This window comes from Silurus meridionalis, chromosome 8, assembly GCF_014805685.1.
Source record: "Silurus meridionalis isolate SWU-2019-XX chromosome 8, ASM1480568v1, whole genome shotgun sequence".
Lineage (NCBI taxonomy): Eukaryota > Metazoa > Chordata > Actinopteri > Siluriformes > Siluridae > Silurus > Silurus meridionalis.
The window spans coordinates 5,691,093-5,704,629 of record NC_060891.1 but is presented as its reverse complement, the minus strand read 5'-3'; the positions used below and the strand labels follow the sequence as shown (position 1 = coordinate 5,704,629).

Below are 13,537 nucleotides of genomic sequence, written 5' to 3'. Positions count from 1 at the left end.
TACCCCTCACTCACACTCACTCTCTGTCCGTTATTGTTTGTATGTGTTGTTGATATGCGTATCCCTATATGTTCTCTTCCTCTCGGACTCCACACTCTCTATACGGCTGCGCTTTCTCCCCAAAGCGCACCCCGGATTACCCCTATCCTTCTGTGCATTGGTCCCTGGACTATGTGGACCTCGCCCATCCTGGGCGTAACACGGATATCCCTCTTTGGACTTATAGTGGATTGCCTTGTATGTATTTGTGCTTTTCTCTTTATTCACTGAACCAAAGCGAACTGTACTCCAGCTTCCGCCTCCGTTTGTTCGCAGCATGACAGAATAACGGACCCCTTAAAAGGAAAAAAGGAGAAATAAAAAAGGGACAAAGAAAAAAAAAGAAAGGACAAGGAACATGATCGGGTTACCGCTCTGCTCCAGATTTTCCCAGAGAGCTCCGCTCCGCTCCAGAGTTTCCCAGAGAGGGCAGAGTCATGCCACCAAGCGCCTCAAAACGGCGTCTCACCCCTCAGTTCCTCACAGGGCGGCGGCTCGCCTCCAAGTTTCCCGGAAGACAACGTTTTATCCCTGAGCTCTTCCGATTGCGATGTCTCGCCCCTGAGCTCATCTGAACCTATAAACCCTGCAGAGGGCATCGCTGGGTCTCTGGTCTCCACCAAGGACGTCTTCTTGCTCTCGGTCTCCACCAAAAGCATCGCTCAGTCTCTGAGCTCCACCAAGGGCATCGTTCCGCTTCCGATCACCATAGAGGGCGTCACTCGACCTCCGATCCCCGCTGAGGACGTTGTTTGGCCTCAGGACTCAGCTGAAGGCATGGCTCATCCTCGGGACTCCGTCGAAGGCCTGGCTCGGGCTCTGTTCTCCGTCATGGGCATCACTCCATCTCTGGTCTCTGTCCAGGGGGTCATCCAGCCCGTAAGCCCCGTTAAGAGCTCCACCCAGCCTCCGGTTGTCATCAAGGTCGTCGTGCCGGTTCGGGTTTCCGTGGTGGACATGGCTCCGTTCCAGGCCTTCATGGGGGACGTCGATCTGCTCCAGTTTATTGTGGTGGGCGTCACTCCGCTCCAGACCTCCACAGTGGGCGTCACTCCGCCCCTGATCACCGCCGAGGGCATCTCTAAGCCTCTGGTCTCCGCCGTGGAGGTCACTCAGCCTCTGGACTCCGCTGCGGGTGCTGCTGGGTCCCTGTCCTTTGCCAGAAGCATCTCTCCGCCTCCGGTCTCCACTGAGGGCGTCGCCCTGCCTCCGGTCTTCGCCAAGGACGACGCTCAGTCTCCTGTCTCCCGGGGCTGTCGCTCCGCCTCGGGACCTTCTCTGCCTCTCCCGGTTCCGCTACTGTGCTAGCCGGTTCCCCTTCGATCCTGGACGAAAAGCGAGGTCCTCCTCCTAGTGCCCTGGCCCACTGGGCTTGGTGGATCTGGGGCGCCCCAAAGGGGCAACTCTGCTGCCCCTTGGGGGGGGTGGGGGGGCTTAGTGTCAGGAATCCTACTGCGACGCCCCAGCTTCGGCAGCTGTAATGCTTGTCTGAAGCTTGCAGCTTCAATTGTACACACCTGGGACTTATTTATCACTCATCCCGGCACCATACATATACCCCTTTACTCACACTCACTCTCCGTCTGTTATTGTTTGTATGTGTTGTTGATATGCGTATCCCTATACATTCTCTTCGTCTCAGACTTTACACTCGTCCCTGGACTATGTGGACCTCACCTCTCCAGGGCGTACCACGGATATCCCTCTTTGGATTTATACTGGATTGCCGTGTATGTATTTGTGTTTTTCTTTTTTTCATTAAACCAAAGCAAACTGTGCTCCGGCTTCTGCCTCCGTTTGTTCGCAGCATGACAATAACATGCTAATGGATCTCATTATAGTCCCTCTCCAAAGATGAAATCACACATTCTAGAAAGTCTAGCTGGAGAAATTATAAAATACAAAGCATATCCAACAGATGTAGACCTTAAGTGGCAGAAGCATTAATCAATAATCATTTTTGCTTACCAGATCAAGGCTCCTACATTGGTTACTATTAGTGGAAAATAAGCCGCAAGTATAAGATGGCAAGTTTTGTATTAAACTCAGAAATCTTGGGTGTTCTTAAGAAAGCATAAATTAATTGAGGAACAAATGGCAAGATCAGTGCCACGCTGCTTCAAACATTAAGCCTAGAATATCGGAAGTGAATTACTGCTCTCATCATCCAAAGGGAGAAACTTCTGACAATCTGGAGAGATTAGTTTTTGAGATTTAGAGATCAGAAAGAGAAACAATGACAAAATAATCAAAGAGAATATAAAGAGAACCTTTTCATACAGTACACAGAAAGTGGTTCAGAGAAGCCAGTGGTAGCAAAGTGTAAAACATGATGGCCAGCAAAAGTGAACTTTATTGTCATTTACCCAGGCAGCAAGGTTAAAAGCAGAACAAAATCTCCTGAGGTGCCAATTTGCAGATGAATACATAACTTTGAGTAGGCAAGATGGGTAACAAATGGACAGCACAATAATAATGGACAGCAAATAATACACATAGATAACACAACAGACATTACAAAAAATAACCTGTTATTGGCCTCTGATCAGGGTTTTGTCTCTTTACATGTTTTGTTTGACCTTAATGCAGCTTCTGACACGATTGATCATACTGTCCTGCTTGCTAGACTTGAGAACATTGTTGGAATCAAGGGAACAGCTTAGGTCTTATTTGACTGATTGCTATCAGTTTGTTGATGTAAATGGTGAGTGCTCCACACTCTCTGAGATAAAGTTTGGTGTTCTGCAAGGATGTGTCTTAGGCCTACTGCTTTTCTCTTTATATATGCTGCCTCTGGGTAAATTATACATAAACATTGTATTTGCTTCCATTGCTATGCTGATGATACACAGCTGAATATTTCAGTTAAGCCAGATGAGAGAGATCAGGTTAAAAATGTTGAGTAGTGTGTAAAGGAAATTAGACAGTGGATGCTTGATAACTTCCTTTTGCTCAACTCGGATAAGACGGAAGTACTTTTACTAGGACCACATGCAGCTAGAAGTAAACTTTCTGATTACGTAGCATCTCTGGGTGGTGTTTCTATCTCAGTGTGTACAGCATTCAAAGACCTTGGTGTGATTATTGACCCTAGTCTTTCCTTTGTGGCTCACATAAATATTACCACCAGGATTGCCTTCTTTCAACCTAGAAATGTTGCTTAAATTAGAAATATGTCATTACAGGATGCAGAAAAACTAGTCCATGCTTTTGTTACATCTAGATTACAATACTGTAATGCTTTACTGTCTGGGTGTATGAGTAAGTGCATAAATAAGCTTCAATTATTTCAGAATGCAACAGCAAGGGTCCTTACTAGATCTAGAAAATATGACCACATCACCCCTGTTTTAATCTGTCTACACTGGTTCCCAAATACATCTCGTATTAATTATAAAATACTACTAATGACGTATAAAGCACTTAACGGTCTTGTGCCGCAGTATCTGAGTGAACTTCTGTACCAATATGATCCTCAATGCTCAATGGATATAGAGTGTTTGGTGAACTGGGATATTGATACGCTGTCGTCCCCTCACGCTCACGTGTTCACTCAGGTTTGTTGACGGTCCACTCTATGCAGCTGGGGACGGTTTCTCATCAACGCCTTGGGTGGATCCATGAAATTCCGGAGTAAGAACGGGAGCTTTGAGGATGGATTTGGACTGTAGTTAATGTCAACAGTCTCCTACACTGACTCAGGACTACAGTTTGCTTCTGATCACCATCACTGTACTCCGCAACATCGTTTCTCTGCAATAAATGGACATTCGGTGCAACTCAGATGAGGATGCTTTTTCTCTTGAGTCTGGTTTCTCTCAAGGTTTCTTTCTTATGCCATCTCGGGGAGTTTTTCCTTGCCACAGTCGCCAATGTCTTGCTCAAAGAGCATTTTATTCATTTTTATTACCACATTATCTGTGTAAAGCTGCTTTGAGACAATGTTCATTGTTAAAAGTGCTTTACAAAAAAAATGAATTGAATTTGATTCAATTTGGGTAATGGTCTTTACAGGCTTTGCACAAAACTTAACCTTGATCATTTTGGCCTTGATAATTAAAGATCAACCTTTGTCTCATCATACCATAACAAATTTTTCCACCATCTTAATTTAATCGTGCATGCATATTCTTCTTAGTAAGAACCTGCTTCCATCTGGCCACAGCACCCCACAGCACAGGCTTGTGCAGAAAAGAGGAGATGGCAGTCACATGCAAGGAGTGACCAGTACCTGCCAGAAATTCCTGTAGTTCCTTCAGTGTTGCTGCTGACCTCTTGGAATTCTCTTTTATACGTTTTCTTCTTGTCCTTTCATCAACTTTGGAGTGTGGTCCTGATTTTTGCAATGTCTCTAAAGTGCTACATTTTCTCTAATTATTGATGGTTTTTACAGTGTTCTGTGGTACATTCAGTGCCTTTGATATTCTTTATCCATCTCCCAATTGGTAACTTTCAACAATTAATTTTCATGGTTTCTTTGGCAACTCTTTGTGGCTCATGGCTTTTAGTAGAACAACCCCAAACATTCAAGCAAATACAACAGCAAGAGCTGAATTTATCTGGTTTTAATCAGAATCACTTTAATTGATGCCATTTTAATACCATTTACCTATAGGCCTAATTGTGAATGCGGCTGGTTAACTCTGAAAACAGTTCGATTTATGAAAGGGTGTGCCCGCAAACTACATTACCCCACATGAAGTACATTTGAAGTTGTTGGGAAACTATATAAACCCCATAGTATTATGTTTAATTTTACATTAAAAAAACACATGTACTGTAATCACATTAAAGCTATATTTAGGCTTGAAGAAATACGACGAACAGTTGAACCATGTGTGAAATGTTCTGCAAATAGTTTGCTCTAACTCAAAGCATTGCATATGTGCTTTCAGTAAAATCACTGTGAAGAAAACATGTATATTTCATAACTCCTTACTCACTTTTTGGCTACAGTATAGCGTGTACTGAACCCAATAATATACAATGGATGTGGTAACCTCTGGCAGGCACATATTGACAGCAATTTCTTTAATAAAAGGTCTTGTGCAAGGAAACAGGACCTCCTGTTCTGACGTATTGTGCTGTATATCCCATACTCTCTAACTAAATTATTATTTTTTATATAGTAAAGTATGTTATTTTTAATATGTTTGGAACTTTTGAAAATGGTGCTTACAAAATTTTTCCAGATTTATTTTGACAACATAAATACAATAAAAAGGTTTTAGGTTAAGCCAATAAACACAAAAATACGACAAGATGGTCATGGAAAAAGCTTTTTTTGTAAGTGGTCATACATGTAGACATTTTTATTTATTATTTTTATTTTGTGTTATTACACTGCAGTTTTAGCTACTACATTCCAGTGTGTCCACTCTGATTCTTAACCACAACTAGAAGAACTGAAATGGCCTATTTCTGTATTTGTTGCATGTCACTGCTGTAAGTTCCTCAAAAAAATGTATTAATGGCAGCAATTAAATCAGACTTTGTAGTTGGTATTGCAACTTCAGAGCATGCCACACCATCTTAATGGGATTCATGTCAGGGGGTTCTGCTGGAGTCTTCACCCAGTTAATGCTCTCTGCACTTTTCTTGCAGCAGTGTGGTTCAGGTCAATGTCCTGGAAAAAATTGTGATGAACTCTGAAGTTTTCCCTAATGTATGCAGCAGCCGTTTCTCTTATAATAGTTTCTTTGAAGAAAGACCTGTCTATTGTCCCTTCAAAGATGATGATAGGTCCTGGTCCAAGTCTGGAAATGGCTCCCCAAACAGCCGTTAAAAATCTCCTTTTCTTCGTTACTGTACTTAAGTAGATTTTTTTGGTATCAGTACTTTACTCCACTATTTATTTTTCAGACAACTTTTTACTTTTACTCATTTACATTTTTACAGAAATATCTGTACTTTTTACTTCTTATATTTTTTTAAAAACTGGCTTGTTACATTTGATCAATTGATCTGGTGAAATGTTAATATTTTTATTTTCACTGCGCCGATTTCAGCCAATCAACCGATTTCCTGTCATTGTGCGTCTTTTTCAATCCATTGGTGTATAAAGTCCTGACTCTCACTCACCACAGTTTTAGACTAGTTTACGAAACTAAGAATCAGCAGGCAGAAAGCAACAAGAAATAAAGTTAACGTGGATGAGACAGAGGGAGTCAGTGATGTAAACATGACTGAGCACAGAGACATTCCTGATCATCATCATCATCATCATCATCATCATCATCATCTTTTCTCTGTTTGTGTTCTATATGTGGATGTTCAGCCTGGACACATTCATTCGGTAACAACATTTTTAATTCATTTTGCAAAATTCTTTTAAACAGCACTAAATTGTATTAACGCGCTATTAATTCAGCGCGCATTTCTGATTTTACATATATTTTTATAAAAAAATGTAAATACTTAAATAAATGACTAAATATAAAAAAGGCGAAACATACACTAATTTATGACTTCCTTTCTTACTAAGATATAAAACAAATAAATAAACTCCAGATAAAAATATTTTTAATCAGTAAACTTTTGTTTTATTTTTGCGCCAAGTCTCAAATCAAACACCAAATCCGCCATGGTTTACACAATTAACCCTCTGGGTGGCGTTTTGTGGGTTTTTCCCTCATAATGGCGTAACAAACTTAAATTACTGTCTTAATTGATCATACAGATAAAAACAATACATCATTCAAATCTGTAAAATGTCTATGATTTATATATAAAAGCTTCTTGATTTGACTTGAAGAGGTGCAGTTTCTCCGGTATCACCTCATTAACTGTCCGTGTGGAAACATAGCAAAGGTTCCGTTTGGTGTCCTGATGATTTATGTCATTTAATTCAACACCATTATTACTTTAAAATATTTACAAGAATTTTTTTTGTCTTCATGCTTTATGTTGCATCCATATTTCTCCATGTCCATGTTGCTTAAAGTATTAAAAACAGGAAGTATTAATATATGGTACATTTAGAACAGATAAAAATGTGCAATTTAGTTGCGATTAAATATTGAATTTGATTGATAACCTCTGTACAATTATACATACAATGTACATATTACATAGTATACAGTGCCCTCCACAATTATTGGCACCCCTGTTTAAGATGTGGTCGTGGACTTCTAAAAATTCTCCTTTTTTTTAAAACAACATAGAACCCAAATGCAAAAAAAGAGAAAAATCCAACCTTTCATTTAAGTACATTACTTTGGTGGTAAAAAAAATCATACATTTAGAAAAAAAAAAAACTTGAAATCATGTGTGCCACAATTATTGGCACCCCTAACAATTCCTCTGAAAAATTTAATTTTTTTTTTTTTTTTTAATATATTTTTCTGTAGTTGCTAAGGTTGGTCAGGGTATCTAGGGACTTTTAATTAGTAATTCATGATTTCCTGTTTCCTGGGGTATAAATATGACGTGACACAGAGGCCTAATTCTCTTACCCATTTGTCAACATGGCAAAGACAAGAGAACACACCATTCAAGTAAGGCAGATGTGTGTCGACCTTCATAAGTCAGGCAATGGCTACAAGAAAATAGCCACTCACCTTAACTTGCCGGTATCTACAGTCAGAGGAATCATTAAGAAGTTTAAAACAACTGGAACAGTGACAAACAAGGCTGGAAGAGGTCCCAAGTTTATCTTGCCACAACGCACAGTGAGGAGGATGGTAAGAGAAGTAAAAAAATTTCCCAAGCTCACCGTCACAGAATTGCATCAAAGAGTGGCATCTTGGGGTCACAGAGTCTCCAAAACAACCATCAGACGCTCTCTACATGCCAACAAGCTGTTTGGGAGGCATGCAAGGAAAAAGCCTTTTCTCACTAACACTCACAAACGTAAACGCCTGGAGTTTGCTAAGCGGTACTGGGACTTCAACTGGGATCGTGTGCTTTGGTCAGATGAGACTAAGATTGAGCTTTTTGGCAACAAACACTCTAAGTGGGTCTGGCGTAAAACAAAAGATGAGTATGCCGAAAAGCACCTCATGCCCACCGTGAAGTATGGTGGAGGATCTGTGATGCTGTGGGCCTGTTTCTCTTCCAAAGGCCCTGGGAACCTTGTTAGGGTGCATGGCATTATGAACGCTTTGAAGTACCAGGATATTTTAAATAAAAACCTGATGGCCTCTGCCAGAAAGCTGAAGATGGGTCGTCATTGGGTCTTTCAGCAGGATAATGATCCAAAACATGTGGCAAAATCTACACAAAAGTGGTTCAGCAGTCACAAACTCAAGGTCCTCCCATGGCCATCTCAGTCCCCAGACCTCAACCCAATCGAAAACCTGTGGGGCGAGCTAAAGAGAAGAGTGCATAAGAGAGGACCCAGGACACTGGATGATCTAGAAAGATTGTGCAAAGAAGAATGGTCAAAAATCCCTCTCTCTGTGTTCTCCAATCTTGTGAAATGTTATAGGAGGAGATTAAGTGCTGTCTTGTTGGCAAAAGGAGGTTGTACAAAGTATTAACATCAGGGGTGCCAATATTTGTGGCACACATGATTTCAAGTTTTTTTTTTTCTAAATGTGTGATTTTTTACCACCAAAGTAATGTACTTAAATAAAGGTTGGATTTTCTCTTTTTGCATTTGGGTTCTATGTTGTTTTAAAAAAGGAGAATTTTTGAAGTCCACGACCACATCTTAAACAGGGGTGCCAATAATTGTGGAGGGCACTGTATCTTTATTACTACTCATTACATATGCACTATTTTTATCTATATATATCTTTTATATCTTTATATCCTTACTGTACATTCTGCCCAACCTTTCACAATTATGTATATATTCATTCATGTATAATGTGTGCATGCATGCATATATATATATATATATATATATATATATATATATATATATATATATATATATATATATATATATATATATATATATATATATATAGTATATAGATATATGATTCGTCCAGAGATCCATCAGCCACGCAACACTTTTCTTAAACTCTGTTTCTTAAAACAACATCATTTATAACTGAATTTACTAAAGCGGATTTCAGGGAAGAAAATAGTAATTTAATGTTTTCTGTGACAAATAAAGATTAGACATTGTTGGCTTTTAAAATCTTTATTTTTTTGCTGAACAATTTAACTGTAAACTGTCACTGTCCATCTAAACAAGTTTGTTCAACATATCCTCGAGACCGTCTATGTCAAACACTGCTACAGAATCCAGGATCTCTGTGCTGTTGTGGGAGTTTTCACTGTAAGTCTGAGCTCCAAACTGTTTAAAAAAGCCAAATTCCTCGTTTAAAATAGAAAAGATTTCATTGTTTAGCAAAGTGATTTCATCCTCATCCACAAGTTGAGCTTCACTGCTTGTACAGTCAGACACATGGCAGGTGCTGTAAAAAGAATTGCACAATTTTAGCTGCATATCAAAGTAAATGATTGGCGATTATGTTAATTGTTTGTTTTTTTGTATTTAAGATGCAGTGTAAAACCCAATTTGCATGTCATTCTTCTAAAACTGTTCTCATGTAGTTTACCAACTCACTTAGTTTGGCAGAAAGTCAGTTCAGGCATGCAGAATGGTGGAACAGAAGGGTTAAGAGGTGGATCAAAGTAGGTGCCCTCAGGAGACAGCAGTTCTTGTGAGATTTGGTGGCTAAGGCCAGGGAACTGATCACTAAATTCAGGCATGGACTGGTCATGTACTGGTACTTCTTCTGGCATGTCCATGACTATATGGAGGTTTGGCTCTAGATCAGTTATCCTATGTGAGGGGCTACTCTGCAAACTGCCTACAAAGATATAAAGATATAGATATGTTCTGGCTCACTCCCTATGTGAAGAGACATCATATGAGTGTAAAAGGACAGGCAGGATTGTGTTAATCGCATGCGGATTGTGTTAATTGCATGCAGCAATATAAAATGAAAAGGATAGACGTATTACTCTATTATAATTTTTTAAATGATTAATTAAACTTCCTGTGGTGGACACTGACTAGAACAAAGGGGTTACTGAAAATGAACGTATTAAAATGTTAAACGCAGACAATTGAAAAAAAAAATTGTAAGCGCCATAATTAAGCAATATCACATGAGCATGAGTGCTGTTATAGAGGATCTGTGTTGCCATGCCAAAACATAGACTATCCTACAGCCCATAGAAAGTGTATTAACGATTTTAGTATATTTAACTATTGCTAGAATGGAAGTGTTATTTAGCAAATATTCAAAAAGAATTTGTAATAATACAAACAATGAAATGTACCAGTGCTGTCCTGAGGTACCACTTTTTGGCTGCGTCTCCTTCCTTTCTTTGGATATGGTTTATAAACCCAATCTACATGATAGAAAAAAAAAGATTTAAAGAGTGAATATCAGGGACAAAAAGTATCAGGGTTGATGTATTTGTCTTGATATTTTCCTAATTGTCTAAAAACCCTGTTTTCTTTACCAGGAAACATCTGTGCGTGTTCCTGTTTAAGCCTCAATGATTCTTTGTAGTAGGGTTTCTTCTGTTCTTCGCTCAGTTTGTTCCACTCGATCCCAAGCTGCATGCTGATCTCTGCAGAGCTGGTATTTGGTTTGGCCTTGGAGAAGATGGGCCGCTGTATCCTCGCCCAAACCATGTAGGCATTCATTGGCCTTCTGATGTTGCCTTTTTTATCTCTGCACTTGGCTGTGTTAAATTTATCTAAAAAATTAGAAACACTTAATTTAAAGTTAAATAGAAATCATCATAACTTCAGATTCTAGTTAAAACAGTAAACAAAAAATAGTGTGACAGTTTTAAGCACTCAGGTTTGTTGGGACAAATATTTTGTAAGTACTGCATTACTGAAACATTACAAAAATATATATTTCCTGCATGACAGCTTCATATTTAATGCAATTTCAAGAATCTCATGATGTTACGTGTTAATTAATGTACTGAAGAATTTTTCTCCAAAATAAAAGTGCTCAAGTAAAGTACATAAACCTAAAGCAAAAATGTCTGTTAATGATTTAATTTGTTGCTTAAATCACTAAGAATAAAAGAACAGTTTTCATGTCAGTATATATGATGGATATTCTTAGTGGATTTTTGCTAAGTATTCATTAGCATCACCTCATACAGGGTGACAAGTAAAACATTGAAAAACCCTGTCTTCAACAGTCAAACACTGACTTCATACACCCGCATCACATTAGCACTCTAAATTCTAAAAATTCTTGGCCAAAACCGAAAAAGAGGAAAGCAAGGCCGAAAACAGAAAAACACCGAAACACCGAAAGAAATTATGCTTATTATTTTGGCTATGACTGTGTACTAACCTTACTAAAAATCAAGGCATTTCAATTGCATAAGTTAATATTAAAGTTTCAAAGAATAAATCAATTACAAATTAGGAAAATATTTATTTATAGCACATTGCAACAATGCACAGAATAAAATAAATTAAAATTCAAACTTAAATGTTTAACTTAATGCACTCATGTGTACATTAAATAATAATGTACAGGCCCTCTGCCCTGCTGAAAGGTTGTACAATTAAATATGTTCTTTCATAAAAACAAAGTGCATTCAGAACAAGTGCAACTGCTTAAAGATACAACAATATCAATGGGAAACTTCCTGCATTTTAAAAAACGTCCGCCACAGACGGAGTGTGCGTGCTCGGAGGGGTTTTGCTTTTCTGTGCCGCGTTCCTCTTATATTCAGCATAGCGATCGGGATGTTTGGATTTCAGGTGATAAATTAAACCCGACGAGGAGAAAGTCTTTGCAAGCGGACCCCCTCTTGAAATTTCGGCATTACATGTTTTGCAAATCGCTATCCGTGGGTCTTTTTTTTTAGATATACTGAAATACGTCCAAACCGCAGACATGTTGCTTTAGACAAGCACGTGCAGGACGCGATTTCTGTTTGCGTCATCACAACAAACTGTTTCGGCCGTGTTGTTTCGGTGATCAAAGTCTTTCGGCCGAAATATGGCTGAAGACGGTTTACCAAGACTGTGTTTGGATTGTGTTATTGGGAACTTCCATGTAACTGCCTGGTTTTATTTCTGCTGAATAAATCTTATACTACCATCCTGGATCCTGAACTTTATTTCTTTACTTATTATTTTAACTTTGTTATTGGATTTGTTGCTATTGATAATTGGCCATAACAAGATCATGCTAATCCCATTACATGTTTGTGATATAACTGTATCATGCAGTAAAAATTTGCTTGTACTGTCTTACACATTAAAAGCATAAAAATCAAAACTTTACACACCTTTAAGTGCGAGAATCTGGTTTTCAAGACTGTAATTTCTGTGGAAAAGACAAAAAAGAAATTCAGATAAAAAACTATTTGTTAATGTGCAGTTTATCGGCTGTAAAAATAATACATAGTATAGTATAGATTTTCCATCATACAATTCTCTGTGTACGTTGTTACTCTAAAAATGATGGATTTAAAAAAGTGCTTAGAGCCAATCAGAATAGAGAATTCAACTGAGCTTTGGGGTAAAACATAAACAGACAAAGCCTTACTCGTTTGTGTCAATGTTCTGCATCTTCAAACTTTTTTTTCTTCAGTGAAATTCTCTTATTTTATCGCAAATTAACCTCAAAAAGACTTTATTGTCCTCTCAGCAACGATCGTTTGCGTTCAAGTTTCCATGACAACGGGGGCGTGGTGCACGCGACTTAGTTTAGCTAGTCACGTGACAAACGTGACAGCGCTTTCCGAGACAAACCCGCGATCATTAATAATGCTAATGAATGAAAATAAAGATCAGGTTCGTTAGTTACACTTGATCTTGTATCGTGTTGAAACAGATAAAAGTAAAAGGAAAAAAACTTGCATGATCGTGTTCATTTTCTGTATTTTCCACTTTTCGTCAGATGCGTTTCTCTTGTTCTTTATGGAAATATTGCTCGAATTCTCAGGATGGTAGTGTAATGTTTTTTTACTTCATTGCAGAAAACGAATTTTACTCAATCGGAGGTCTGCACAATCAACCACCGAACTGTACCTTCATCACTTCTACGTGAGTTCTTCTACACAGCTTACCGGTAAGTGTGCCATTACTGACACCTAGTGGCAAGTTTACAAATACACTCCAATACATTTCTTCTTTGACAGTATTTAAGTTTAAGTATTTAAGTATTTAAGCTGTAGTGCACAAAACCTGGGCTGATATCTAACCTGCCAGAAACAACATGCATCCTCCAATACACAGATATCATTCTCGTTACAGTACTCACTGAGCAGTAATGCCACAAAGCTTCATTGGTTTTCTGACTCAGGCTGCATTTAAACCTTCACAACATAAACTACAATGGATGAAGTGAAGGTTTCATATGTGGGCCATGTAAACTCAAAAGGGCAACATAAGATATCAAAGGACCACAAACAGCTTGTGGCTCGGTTCACAAGACCTCAGACTGAGAAACAGATGCAGAGCTTCTTGAGACTGATCAACTACTGCAGAGCATGGATCCCTGACTGCACACTCCATGACAAAGATTTGCATAGTGCTATTGAA

The 13,537-nt window shown here is 38.8% G+C and overlaps 1 protein-coding gene across 1 annotated transcript; it reads right to left on the bottom strand.

Moving 5' to 3' along the window:
* Window positions 1-9,123: 9,123 nt before the first annotated feature.
* Window positions 9,124-12,694, bottom strand: LOC124390200 (transcription factor SOX-30-like). The gene is made up of 6 exons (XM_046856002.1): window positions 12,540-12,694; window positions 12,280-12,317; window positions 10,471-10,710; window positions 10,285-10,356; window positions 9,563-9,809; window positions 9,124-9,410 (listed from the first exon to the last, which is right to left on the bottom strand). The coding sequence occupies exons 1-6, from the start codon at window positions 12,560-12,562 to the stop codon at window positions 9,179-9,181; spliced, it is 852 nt and encodes a 283-aa protein (XP_046711958.1). The 5' UTR covers window positions 12,563-12,694; the 3' UTR covers window positions 9,124-9,178.
* Between the last annotated feature and the right edge of the window lie 843 nt (window positions 12,695-13,537).